General features: G+C 47.5%; 1 protein-coding gene across 4 annotated transcripts in view; it reads right to left on the reverse strand.

Annotated features, from left to right (window-relative positions):
- The window catches only part of LOC105487583 (kinesin family member 25), a 63,149-nt gene that overhangs the window by 7,698 nt on the left and 41,319 nt on the right, over window positions 1-14,132 (reverse strand). For all 4 annotated transcript variants that reach the window (XM_071096173.1, XM_071096171.1, XM_011751062.3 and 1 more), the window contains 3 exons: window positions 13,988-14,055; window positions 8,462-8,536; window positions 4,974-5,123 (listed from right to left, as the gene is read on the reverse strand). In XM_071096173.1, the coding sequence (XP_070952274.1) occupies window positions 4,974-5,123; window positions 8,462-8,536; window positions 13,988-14,055 (293 nt within the window). The remainder of the gene's footprint in view (window positions 1-4,973; window positions 5,124-8,461; window positions 8,537-13,987; window positions 14,056-14,132) is intronic.

The following is a 14,132-nucleotide window of genomic DNA, read 5'->3' on the forward strand; positions in this document are numbered from 1 at the left end:
GCTAAAAATACAAAACTTAGCTGGTGTGTGCCTGTAGTCCCAACTACTTGGGAGGCGGAGGCAGGAGAATCGCTTGAACCTGGGAGGTGCAGGTTGCAGTGAGCTGAGATCCGGCCACTGCACTCCAGCCTGGGCAACAGAGCGAAACTCCGTCTCAAAAAAAAAAAAACAAAAGCAGCTGCACATCTTATTTTGCTCCATGTTTTAAAGAACTATGTGCTGACTGTAGGAATGTTTTTGAATAAAGATACTACAGAGAGAGAGAGAGAGAGAGAGAAAGAAAACTGTAATCCCACAGCAAGAAAAAGGTGAGTGCTAACCCTGGATTCCCTCCCTTCCTCTCTCCTCCCTCTGGCTTTCTGGTTTGTCTCTGACAAAACTCCCCTTCCAACCTTGTCACCAAATAACAAAGGCCTCTTTCTGTCTGCTGGAGGTGGCTGCCTCTCTACCACATGCAAGGTGATGTCAATCCCACGGTGAGCATTGTGCTTTTCTTGTTCCTAAGGCTATTCTGAGAACTGGGCGAGAAGTCCCGAGTGACAGGGTGCTATCTGTATTCGAGGGAAAATCCAGTTGGGATGTTTCCCACCCAGGCGCTGCCAGGCTGTTTTTTCATCCAGATCTAGAGGAGTTTTGTCTTCTAATGATAAACAGTAAAGAAAATGATGAAGACTAAAATGAAAGAGAAAGTAAGTAAAACTCTTAAGGTAAAAATCATTATTGGCAAAGCATCAAGATTTGGATTAGGTAGGTTCAGCACTGGGGTTAGGTGAGAACACTCTGAGAAGAGTGTGTGCAACAGTGAAAAATGAAGTTAGCTACAGATTTTATTTTACTTTATATTTATTTATTTTTTTTTTTGAGACAGAGTCTCGCTCTGTCACCTAGGCTGAAATGCAGAGGCACATTCTCGGCTCACTGCAACCTCTGCCACCCAGGTTCAGTTGATTCTCCTGCCTCAACCTCCTGAGTAGCTGAGATTACAGGTGCCCGCCACCATGCCCGGCTAGTTTTTGTATTTTTAGTAGAGATGGGGTTTCGCCATGTTGGCCAGGCTGGTCTCGAACTCCTGGCCTCAGGTGATCCACCCGCCTAAGCCTCCCAACGTTATGGAATTACAGGTGTGAGCCACTGTGCCCAGCCTAGAGTTTTTACATTCTCCTCCTCTCCACACGTTAGGTAAAAATGCACCACATAGCCAGAAACTTAACCTCCACACTTGGGCCCATCCTTTATGTGACAGTTTGTTCTTTGAGTGTCGCAAAACCTAACTTAGAAATTTCTCAATTACATAATACCGAGGAGTTAATTTGAGAGATTTCCCACAAGTCATTATTGGGCTGTTGACTAGATTCTAGGGACAACGGTGAAAACCACAAGCTTCAGTCTTAGCCTTTAAGCAGCAAAGTGTTGAGAAGGAGACACACAGGTAAAGGACTCCGGGTCCTGCGATGAATGGGTGTGATTCAAATGCACCGGCAGCTTCCCCGACTCTCTGGGGTGGGGAGGGGCAGGGCCATGCTTTGTCTCTGCCATCTTTTCCTGCCCATTTCCTACTGGGTCATAATTACCCATTACCACTCTAGACTTTTTAAAAGCAGAAAATTGATCACATGCACTTTTGGATCCCTTGTGCCTCTGACGGTGCGTAGCAGGTAGAGAAACATCACACACTCCTGTTGATAAGGATGACAGCGGAGACCAGTCGGGAAGGAGGCGGTGTCAACAACCAGGTTTAGAAGGAAGGAGAGGGACGTGCAGAGCCAAGGAATACAGGCAGTAGCATTTTATTTACTTTAAAACAACAGGAAATGGCTTCTCTGGTGCCTTCAGCAATCTAAGAGTAGCGGTTTTCAGGGTCAAGGGTTCCTGTAAACTATCTCCGACATCAGCACTGACGTCACTGTGGTTGTGTATCATTTTGGGCAGAGGGCCGTTTGCAACTTGAGTCACGAACACCCAAGCTCACCCCCAGCCCTGGCCCAGCGCACCCCTCTCCAGGTGTGGATGTGACGAGGGAGGACACGGTCCGTGTCTGCTCGGATTCTCGTTTCTGCAAACGAGGAAAGAGAGGTACAGGGAGAGTAGGGCCTTGCCCGGGGCCATTCACTTGGAAGAGCAGAGATCTGAGACTCAGACTGAGGGATTCCAGTGCCACAAATCACTGTGCCCTGGAGGGAGACGCACAGCACCCGAGGCTCAGAACAGCAAAACGGAAAAACCATTTTAGAAAGGAGACGACTGAAACGCTTGCCAGTTATGCGATGGGCCCATTGGCAACGCTGATTATCCGGTTTCCGGAGAGGCCCAGCCGACTGGCCATGGTCCTGATGGATCTTCCCCAACATTTTTAGGCAGCTAACAGCCCTTCCCAGCGCTCCCTCAGCGCAGTTCCTGCCCCGCAGCGCCGCTCCCGCCCCCTCGCAGCCCTCTGCCATCCTGGGTATGCTTCCATAGGTCAAAGTATGAGGCCTGCTCTCACTGGCTGTGCATCCTGCCTCTCTAAGCCCAGCTGAGGGCGGAAATGGCCTTGGAAGCAAGCATGCAGCTCAGGCTGGGAACACTAGGAAGTCCACCTCTGGGACGTGCTGCCTGGCCACATTGCCTCGTTCCACCACGGTGTCCCCGCTCTCACAGATGAGAAGAAACGCGGCGCGGGGTGGAGAGGGAGTCTGGAAGCTCCCACCATTATCTCCCACTTTCTACCTCAGTTCCCCAGTGCTCTTGCCTGAGCCTTAAAGTTTCTGGAACTTAAAGAGTTTGCTTAGCAGAAGGAAAAATGACTGGTCGAATATTTAATGACATGCACAACTCATGCAAGCTCAAACTCCTGACCTCGTGATCCTCCTGCCTCGGCCTCCCAAAGTGCTGATGTGTCCGGAATTGGTAGGTTCTTGGTCTCACTGACTTCAAGAATGAAGCTGCGGACCCTAGCGGTGAGTGTTACAGTTCTTAAAGATGGTGTGTCTGGAGTTTGTTCCTTCTGACGTTCGGACGTGTTTGGAGTTTCTTCCTTCTGGTGGGTGCGTGGTCTCACTGGCTTCAGGAGTGAAGCTGCAGACCTTTGCAGTGAGTGTTACAGCTCAAAAAGACAGTGTGGACACAAAGAGTGAGCAGCAGCAAGATATATTGTAAAGAACAAAAGAATAAAGCTTCCACAGTGTGGAAAGGGACCTGAGCGGGTTGCCACTTGGTGATAGGCGAGTCTCACTGCTTGGCAGTACTCTGTATCTAGCTAACCTAGTGGGGACTTGGAGAACTTTTCTGTCTAGCATTCTGTGTCTAGCTAAAGGATTGTAAATGCACCAATCAGCACTCTGTGTCTAGCTTAGGGCTTGTAAATACACCAATCAGTACTCTGTGTCTAGCTCAAGGTTTGTAAATACACGAATCAGTACTCTGTATCTAGCTAACCTAGTGGGAACTTTGAGAACTTTTTTGTCTAGCACTCTGTGTCTAGCTACAGGATTGTAAATGCACCAATCAGCACTCTGTGTCTAGCTCAGGGATTGTAAACGCACCAATCAGCACTCTGTCAAAATGGACCAATCAGCTCTCTGTAAAATGGACCAATCAGTTCTCTGCAAAATAGATGGATCAGCTCTCTGTAAAATGGACCAATCAGCAGGATGTGGTGGGGTCAGATAAGGGAATAAAAGCAGGCTGCCCCAGCCAACAGTGGCAACCCACTTGCGTCCCCTTCCACACTGTGCAAGCTTTGTTCTTTCGCTCTTTATAATAAATCTTGCTGCTGCTCACTCTTTGGGTCCATGGTGCCTTTATGAGCTGTAACACTCACCGCAAAGGTCTTCAACTTCACTCCTGAAGCCAGCGATACCACAAACCCACCGGTAAGAGCACACAACTCCAGACACACTGCCTTTAAGAGCTGTAACACCCACCGCAAAGGTCTGCAGCTTCACTCCTGAAGTCAGCGAGACCACGAACCCACCAGAAGGAAGAAACTATGGACACATCTGAAGGAACAAACTCCGGACACACCATCTTTAAGAACTGTAACACCATGAGGGTCCACGCTTTGTTCTTGAAGTCGGCGAGACCAAGAACCCACCAATTCTGGACACACTGGAATTACAGGTGTGAGCCACCGCACCCAGCTACTGAAATGACTTGTTACTATTTTTTTTTCTAGGACTAATTTTGTTGGTGAAATCATGACACAGGCAGTGGGTCTCTTTTGAGAATGTGCTAAAGGGTCGGGAGCATCTTCGCAGGCCATGTTGGCTGGACCCCTAAAGAGAAGTGGATGCATACACTCCTGATGGCGGCAGGAGGAAGGGCGATGGAAGAATGGGAGTTTTCCCTCTGTGTTTCCCATTCCAGGACAGAAAACTTCCATCCCCCACCATCCCCCACCTCCACCCCTACCTAGGAAACCCTCTAACTCGGGATCTCTTTCAAGAAGTTTTGTCTTAGCCAGGCACGGTGCCTCATGCCTATAATCCCAGCCCTTTCGGAGGCCGAGGCGAGTGGATCACCTAATGTCAGGAGTTTGAGACCAGCATGGCCAACATGGCGAAACCCCATCTCTACTAAAAATACAAAAATTAGCTGGGCATGGTGGGGCAGACCTGTGATCCCAGCTACTGGGGAGGCTGAGGAGGGAGAATCGCTTGAACCCAGGAGGCAGAGGTTGTAGTGAGCCGAGATCGCACCATTGCACTCCAGCCTGGGTGACAAAGCAAGACCTTCTCTCTAAAAAAATTAAAGATTCAAAAAAGTTTTGTCTTAATGATAGAATTTGAACATAATTTCATCACAGGAACTGGTAGCAATAATGCCCAGAAGTATGGAAGCGCTTGGTAATGTTGAATGTATCTGATGAGGTTATGGGGTTTGACCACCTTCTTCAAAAAAAAGTGGTAATAATTTTTGCCGTGTGATAACCAAGGTCCTGACTGCCTGGCTTCCCTGCCATATTTCTCTGCCCCACTCATCACCATCAGCGGTACCTGAAGAGCTCCTCAGCTGCTCTAGGGATAATTCCTAAGTCACTCTGTGGGTCAAGCGGCAACACAGGGCCGTCGTCCGAATGGGGTCCCAACATGGTATAGCTCTTCCCGCTGCCCGTCTGTCCATACGCCATAACACAAACATTGTACCTAAAATTCAGAGCAGATTCAGTCCAGCAAAACACACAGAGGGCTAGTGCCAAGAAGATTCCAGGAAAAATTTTCACTTGTCTGAGAAACTTCAATAAATTTCATTCCCTATTCCCCTGTTACTCCATTTCTTATAAATTACGTTTTCATTTAACCACAACTATTTTTTTTGCATAATCCATCCTGGTTGCTATCTTGTTGTATGATATTGGATTAAACGGTATTTGCACTGACACACACACACAGCGTGGGTTCACCCTTCCCTGTTTCTCCTGGGCATTTCCATCTCCCCGTTCTCCAGCTCAGCATTCATACAGGGATTCTGGCCTTAGCAAGGCCTTCCTAAATCCGCATACCTTCACTGTAACTATCTTTTTTTTTTTCTCGAGACGGATTCTTGCTCTGTCACCCAGGCTAGAGTGCAATGGCTCAATTTTGGCTCACTGCAACCTCTGCCTCACAGATTCAAGTGATTCTCCTGCCTTAGCCCCCTGAGTAGCTGAGATCAGCCCAGCTGATTTTTGTATTTTTAGTAGAGACAGAGTTTCGCCATGTTGGCCAGGCTGGTCTCAAACTCCTGGACTCAAGGAATCTTCCTGTTTTAGCCTCCTAAAGTGCTGGGATTACAAGCATGAGTCATTTTTGTATACGTTTTCATACAAAAACTATTTTTGTACTTTGTAATTGGAAGGGACTTTGAGGTGCTCATGTCCACAGTCAATCCACATGTGCTCTCTGTGACAGTAGCACCTGCCGCCTCTTGGCCCCAAGACCCTCGATTAGCTGACTGCAGCTTATTTCAGAGAAGATAAGAACTACCAACACATCCCCACATTTCCTTCCAGTTGTGCTGTTTAGCCCGAAGTATGAATGGGAGGATCGGAAATATTTGGAAGACTATTTAAAATAAGTATGATAGAAAATCATCTCAGTCATGATGTTGAAGATGTTAGTGGATGTAAAGGTGTGGGTCCACCTGGCCTGATGCTAAGTGGGTTCATGCCTCAGAGCAGGATCTCCAGCCCTGACCCCTCATCCAAGTTACCTGGGGACATTCAGCAAGTCCTGCACTCAGAAATTCTGACTTTTTTTTTTTTTTTTTTTTTTGAGGCAGAGTCTCGCTCTGTCGCCCAGGCTGGAGTGCAGTGGCGCGATCTCGGCTCACTGCAAGCTCCGCCTCCCGGGTTCCCGCCATTCTCCTGCCTCAGCCTCCCGAGTAGCTGGGACTACAGGCGCCGCCACCACGCCCGGCTAATTTTTTTGTATTTTTAGTGGAGACGGGGTTTCATTGTGTTAGCCAGGATGGTCTGGATCTCCTGACCTCATGATCCGCCCGTCTCGGCCTCCCAAAGTGCTGGGATTACAGGCTTGAGCCACCGCGCCTGGCCAGAAATTCTGACTTAACTGGTCAACTGTGACTCCGATTTATCAATACCGGTTTAACGTTGTGTCCACCACAAGTCAAACAAATAAAGGTTGTTGTTTTGACAAAATGATTGTGAGACAGTGTTCTCATTGACTGCCATCTAAATCGCCCCTAGAACAGGATAGGAAAAGCAGCAGAGCCCAGTCCTGGGGCTGACCGTTCGAGTCACTAGGGTTGACTGCTACATTCCAGCCACAAGAGCCTGGAAACCACATGCTCCCGCCAAACTGATCAGGCCTCTCCGTTACCATCCTGCGAGTTTTCCTTCCAGGATTAAAAAGTCTCAAGGCATGCATAACAAAACCCCACTACAGGCTACATCTCTTCCGGCTTCCCCGAATTCATTTACATGCATTTCTTTGTGTGGAGAATATCTTTGACCACAACAGATAAATGGGTTCTTACAGGGGTCTTTCAACCATTTAAGAATGTAGAGTAAAAGGAAACTTCCTGAAGAAGGAGGCTGTAAACCAGAAATACAATTCTAAGGGCCCCCAGCCATCTGAATGGACTTCCTCCTTGGCCAGGGCACTCTAAAATTTTATCTCAGAGTCTGGTTCAGGCCACGACAGGAGGTGGGGGCCAGACAAGCTTCACGATATCCTCCAGCGTTAACATTGACACAGACCTTACATCTGACAAGAAACATCTATGATCTGTTCTCTCTGAAGCTGCCACATGAACGCTTCCTCTGCAAATAAGAACTTTAGTCTCCATAATCCTTTACCTTAACCCAGACATTCCGGAGCCAATGTATTTCTTAAATGAACTGGATTGAAGTCTCATGTCTCCCTGAAATGTATAAAACCAAACTGTGCCCAACCACCTTCGGCACATGTTCTCAGGACCTCCTGGGCTGTGACCTGGGCCACGGTCCCTCATATTTGGCTCAGGATAAATCTCTCCCAATATTTTACAGACTTTGACTCTTTTTGCTGACAAGACTCAGAACTTAAACTAACTCCATCTGTTTCGCGTTATCCTGGAAAGGCAGTTCTGGCAGTGATCACTGTGACCACGATGTCTTTCTTATTTCTGGAATCTGCTTACTTAAAAGATGCCTATTTGAAAGGAGACTCCCCTATCATTTTCAAAACCATTTCTTCAGATGGGTATAAAAATTCCAGCCTTCTGGAGGAAGAGTTGAAGCAGCAACTGCATCATGATTGGCAAAGCGGCCCCGCGTGCGTGCGCGGTCAGACGCAGGAGCTTCCTGAGTTGACCTGCTGGTCGGATCATGCGCCTTTGGGGCGCGCAGCACACTGTGTAATTGCAGTTTCTGGGTCCTTGAGGTTCCTTGCGGTTGGCTGTGCAGAAGCCTTTGCTGGACAAATGCAAGTAAGTCTTCGTCAGGAACTTGACGTGGATTTCTGCCAGAAAACTGAGATTCTTCAAAATGCCCGGAGTGGAAACTATGGGCTTAAGGTGTCTCCATTAAGTAAAAAAATATTCTTCATTCCTAAATTACGACTCGCTGCCTTTGACATCAGTGGTTGTATATTGCAAGAATAGAAGGCTGATTCCCAGAGGGAAAAGTCCCTAAATCTGACGTTCACATTCCTTACAGATTTTTTTTTTTTAAATTCTGAAATATAAAAGAATCCCAGAGAGAATGGCAGCTGCATTCACAGGCTTAAGCCCACATACAATGTAACTAAAATGGAGTTTGGAATCCCAGGTGGATATACTCATTTAACAAGCATTTTCCAAATCATTCTCACTGCTTTTCCCAGGGTGTGGAGATAGTCTCCATGGATGCAAGCGGAGTCCACGCTGGGTGACCCATGGACATGCTCTGCAGTGCTGTAAAATGCTCAGACTCTAATGCGACATTCTCACTCCACAGCACAATGAAGCTTCTTTATATTCAAATGTAACTATGATAACTGGCCTTCAAAGTATTTTCACTCACCCATCCAAGAGAGACGTGAGTAGGGGACACACATCTCCAAAGACCGCACTCTGAGACTCTGCTGGACCATAAACCCTGAGAGACAAAGGGAAAATACTACATTAATAGAAGAAGCAGAAAGCTACTATAGCATATGCAGACTCAGAAACCTGGGAACACAATACCCCCGTGGACTTCCCATCCCCGCAACACCATCGGAATTCTTCAACAAAAGATTAATCTGTGTTATTTTTCAAGATAACAGAGGTTAAGAAAAAGATACTACTTTCTGCTATGAAAATGTAATAAGCATAAATGAAGTGACAAATGCTTGCAAGATAGGAGGGAAGGAAAGGGAGGGGAGGGGGAGGAGAAAGGAGAGGGGAGGAGAAATCAGAGAGGAGGGGGGAGGGGAGGAGAGAGGAGGAGGGAGAGGAAGAGAGAGGAGGAGGGAGAGGAGGAGGGGGAAGGGGAGGGGAGGAGAGAGAAGGGGGAGGGGAGGAGGGGGGAGGGGAGGGTGAGGGGAGGAGAGAGAGAAGGGGGGAGGGGAGGAGAGAGAGAAGGGGGAGGGGAGGGGAGGGGGAGAGGAGGGGAGGGGAGGGGGAGGGGAGGGGGAGAGGTTGTGTATCATTTTGGGCAGAGGGCCGTTTGCAACTTGAGTCACGAACACCCAAGCTCACCCCCAGCCCTGGCCCAGTGCACCCCTCTCCAGGTGTGGATGTGACAAGGGAGGACACGGTCCGTGTCTGCTCGGATTCTCGTTTCTACAAACGAGGAAAGAGAGGTACAGGGAGAGTAGGGCCTTGCCCGGGGCCATTCACTTGGAAGAGCAGAGATCTGAGACTCAGACTTTGGTGTTATCCAAAGACTGAGACCTTCTGCCCAAATCCACCGCTTACTAAAAGCCATCCTTTCACTAGACTGGGCAGTGGTGCCCCCCGCAGCTTCCTCCTCAGGTCCTCCTGGGATGATCAAAGGCCTGAAAGGAGTTGGAGACTCTCAAGGGCTACGTGAAGGTGACGTATGTAACTAAACTCCACCCAGCTCAAGCTTTAGCCACTCTGTGACTCTCCTGCCCACAGGCATTTCTCTGTCACTCAGCACTCGGCCACACACACTGTGGGACTCTGGCTGCTTTGCAGTGATGACGGACACCCACACCCTGTGTGTAAGCCGCGTGGGGAAACGATCATACTTTAAACTTTTTATTCCTAATCCAACCCTACTTTATTCCTTCTCTGCAGCTCTGTGCTAAGCGCCTGAAGGTGCTCGTTAAATCCTTCAGCACTTTAACCAAAGGGTGCATTTGGCTCTAAACATTCAACCCAATCCTTTATCAGTAGGCCACATGCTTCCTTAAACTGGTGCTGTTTACTTCCCAAGTCAAGTCCAGCAAAGGACAAGGATTGGAGGTGGGGTTGGGAGGAAGGAAAAAGCTTTTACCACAATGTATCCACCACCGACACCAGCTGACATGGTCCAGACATCATCCAGCAAGCCCACGATTTTCAACATGATCTAAATGAAATGCTTATTTCTTGGGATTCAAGGTAAGACCTTGTCCCCAGCCCCGCGGAGCTCCTGTTCCAGTTGGGAAGACGACAGTAGAAGCAGATACTACAACGTGCCAAACGCTATTCCAACACATGAAGCAGGGGCAGGAAATGAGAAGTCGGAGCAGCTGCCTCCGACCGAGGGACACAGGGAAACTGAGAATTCCTCACGAAGGAGACATTCGCAAGCCACACCCCCAGGTCCTTCATCAGTGAGCGTCCCCACGTCTCAGATGAGTTTTCGGCCTTTGTTGGGATGCCTGTCCCACCTAAACCTCCAGAGCCGAGTCCAGGCTCAAGGCCTCTTCCCCAGAGGTGCTTCCCTCATTAACTGTTCCATTCCAAACATTCCTTTCTTTCTTTCTTTCGTTTTTTTTTTTTTTGGAGACAGAATCTCACACTGTCATCCAAGCTGGAGTGCAGCGGCACATTCTCGGCTCACTGCAACCTCCACCTCCTGGGTTCATGCGATTCTCCCGCCTGTCTCCCAAGTAGCTGGGACTACAGGCGTGCGCCACCATGCCCAGCTAATTTTTGTATTTTTGTAGAGATGAGGTTTCACCGTGTTCGCCAGACTGGTTTCGAACTCCTGACCTCAGGTGATCCACCCGCCTAGGCTTCCCAAAGTGCTGGGATTATAGGCGTGAGCCACCGCACCCAGCCAGCCAGATCTTGAACTCTTGACCTCAGATGATCCACCCACTTTGGCCTCCCAAGGTGCTGAGATTACAGGTGTGAGCCACTGCACCCAGCCCCGAACATTCCTTTCTTCTCCATCCTTGGCCAATTATGTCACCTATTTTGATTGCTTCACCTTATTCTGCCAATGTTGATATTACCTATCATTGTAAAGATCACCCAAGCCCCCCATCCCAAGCCTAGGTCTCAACTACGGTATAAACTCCTGGAAAGAGTTGGGCCAACTCCATTTCCCTCCTTACCTAGCCCAACACCAGATTACTCTGAAACACAGTAAAAAAAAAAAAAAAAAAAAAAAAGAGAGGTTTTTACTTAGATTATTCCGCTGCATAATTGAGTTATCAAGAAAGGACAAAATCAATGGTGGAAGAAAGGTCAGCCCACTGAAGGACTGCTAAAAAAACCATGTGTCACAAGGAAGCGAAGTTCCACAAATGTTTGCATAAACAAACATGATGAAGCTAAGCCATGGGGTCATTACAAAATGCTCATAAATTGGCTTCTTTTCTACACTGATAAAAAGTATCATTTTTCTCTATACTGTTTTTAGTGCACAGACATGAGAAAAAGCTCTTACACGTGAAGACTGGCTTTGCTCTTACAAATCCCTTGAACCACCAGCACCATGTGTGAAAGTTTCTTCAGGAAGCTACTTTATTACATGTGAAACTGATGAAAATTTTCTTGAGTATTCGTAGTGAGATTTTAAATATGATTATTTTAGGGGAAAAATCAAGTTATTTGGTTTTAGATACACAAAGTAAAATGTTTTTCAGTAAATAAATAATACAAATGCATGAGACTATACAGATTCTAATATTATTGCAATCCTTGAGTAATAACACGCATTCTACAAAATGCACTGTCTCTGAAGCTCTAGATCTCGACACATGGCGGCTAAGATACTACAACTCCCTTTTTCTCCCCTAACCAACACGTAACTAATGCAACATAAAATAGAAACAAAATATGCTTTTAAATATGCTGCTGACATTGAAGGGAAAAAAGAAAGGAAACTGGCTGGGCGCGGTGGCTCACGCCTATAATCCTAGCCCTTGGGCGGCTGAGGCGGATGGATTACTTGACGTCAGGAGTTCAAGACCATGGCCAACATAGTAAAACCTGGTCTCTACTAAAAATACAAATATTAGCTGGGCATGGTGGCTCACATCTGTAATCTCAGCACTTTGGGAGGCCAAGGTGGGCAGATCACTTGAGGTCAGCAGTTCAAGACCAGCCTGGCCAACATGGTGAAACCCTGTCTCTACTGAAAATACAAAAATTAGCCAGGTGTGGTGGTGCATGCCTGAGGTCCCAGCTACTCGGGAGGCTGAGGCAGGAGAATCTCTCAAACCCAGAAGGCGGAGATTGCAGTGAGCTGAGATTGCACCACTGTACTCCAGCCTGGGCAACAGAGCAAGACTCTTTCTCAAAAAAGAAAAGAAGGAAACTTTCTAGGTGCAAGAAATGAAGAGTGGAAAAAGGCTGAGTAGAAGGCTTGAATTGGTACTGCAAGCACCCAGGCTGAGAAACCAATCCAGACAGAAGCAACAGGGCTTACAAGCAGGGTTTTTGCCCTCTGGAGACAGGAGGCAGGACATGGAGGTGCCATGGCTGTGCAAGTCCAGGGCACTCAAACATAGGCCTAGTCCCATTTTCACCATTTCAAGTGTGCCGTGCAGGGGCCTCAAGCTCATTCACACTGTGGGGCTTGCGTCAGCCTCAGCCATCCCCGGAGCCCACTCTGTCCACTCGCTATGGGGTCTCCTGGAGTTTCACGTTGGTCCTTTCTGTTGCTGCGGTGTCAAGTTCACCCATCTTTCTCCTGCATCCCAACCAGTACGTTCGTGTCTCCTCGATGGTATTTCTTTCATTTCTAGAAGTTTTATTTGGGTCTTTTAATAATTTTTCATATCTCTTCTCAACATGTTTACATTTTCCTCTACTTCCTTGAACACACAGATTTATAATAACTGTTTTCACCTTCTTTACTAATTCTATCATTTGTATTATTTCTCGCTCTATTTCCGTTGTCTGAGTTTTCTCATTAGAGATCATATTTGCCTACTTCCTTGAATGATGTCTGGTAATTTCTGATGTCAGACTTTACTAATTACTCGCAATTGGGTGCACCATGTTTTGACCCTCCAATCCCAGTAATTTTTCTTCAGCTTTATTATGGGATGCCAGCAGTTACTTGGAAACAACTTGATCCCTCAAGGCTTGCATTTAAGTTCTGCCATGTGGCACAAGCAGCCTTCATTCCAGGGCTAACTTCTCACTCGACCCGAGGCTTGTGTATCACGAGGTATTTCTGCCCTGGCGGGAGCAGTCACAATTCCCAGGCCTGTGTGAGCTCTGCGGACTGTCTCCCAGGCTTCTCCCCAGTGGTTCTTTCCCGGCCTCGTCCTTCCTCCCGCTCCTGTGCTGGTCAGTGCTCAGCTGAGGCTTGAGGGGAACCCTCTGCCCTTCTCCAGATGTGACCCTATCAAGCAACACAGGCTGCTGCTGGGGAGCGGAAGACGCCTCAGGCACTGACGTCCTTCCGAGGAGCAGGAGGGCAGAGCCCGGGAGCAGGACCACTCAGCCAGCCCTTGGTAGCTGAAGGAGGATGAGCAGGGATTTGCAAAGGCCACACACATTGCTTCTGAGCCTTCCAGGGCTCTCCCACCACCCTGGGAATACACCACGACCTGGTGCCGAGGAAGGCATCTGACAGAAAGGTTACAGTTAGTTGCTATCATCACAGTGAAATCACTGTCAACAAACTGGATACATAAAAAATGTCGATTTACTTAAAACGATGAACATACGGATGACAGATGTCCCTCGACTTATGATGGGGTTGCAACCTGAGAAACCCATTGTAGGTTGAAAATATTGCAAGTTGAAAATGCATTTGATACACCTAATTTACCAAGCATTGTAGCTCAGCCTAGCCTGCCTTAAATGTGCCCAGAACACACACATTAGCCTACAGGTGGGCAAAGTCACCCAATGGAAAGCTTCTTGTACGCTTAAGTGTTGACTGTTTCACGTAGTTTATTGACTACTGTACTAAAAGCAAAAACCAGAAGGGCTGTAATGGGTCCTTGAGGCACAGTGTCTACTGAACGTGTGTCTCTTTCACACTTTCCTAAAGTTGAAAAATCGACATCAGGGACCGTCTGTATTTACAATCACAATTAGTCAAAATGATAGGATAAATCGCACATTTCATTACTGAAACCCCAATGCAAAACTTGTACTTTTAATGTGGAAGTTTGCTTTATATAGCACCTTGAAAAGCACTTACCTTTCAAAATGATATGTCTTATTAATCAGAGGGTGGCCAGGACGATCACATTTCACCAGAACTGTTTCCTGAGAGAAAAGAGTAAAACAATGTCGTAAGACTTTGTGGGCTGCGTTAATTAAACACAAGCCCCACCGACCCCAGC

Source organism: Macaca nemestrina, chromosome 5, assembly GCF_043159975.1.
Source record: "Macaca nemestrina isolate mMacNem1 chromosome 5, mMacNem.hap1, whole genome shotgun sequence".
Taxonomy (NCBI): domain Eukaryota; kingdom Metazoa; phylum Chordata; class Mammalia; order Primates; family Cercopithecidae; genus Macaca; species Macaca nemestrina.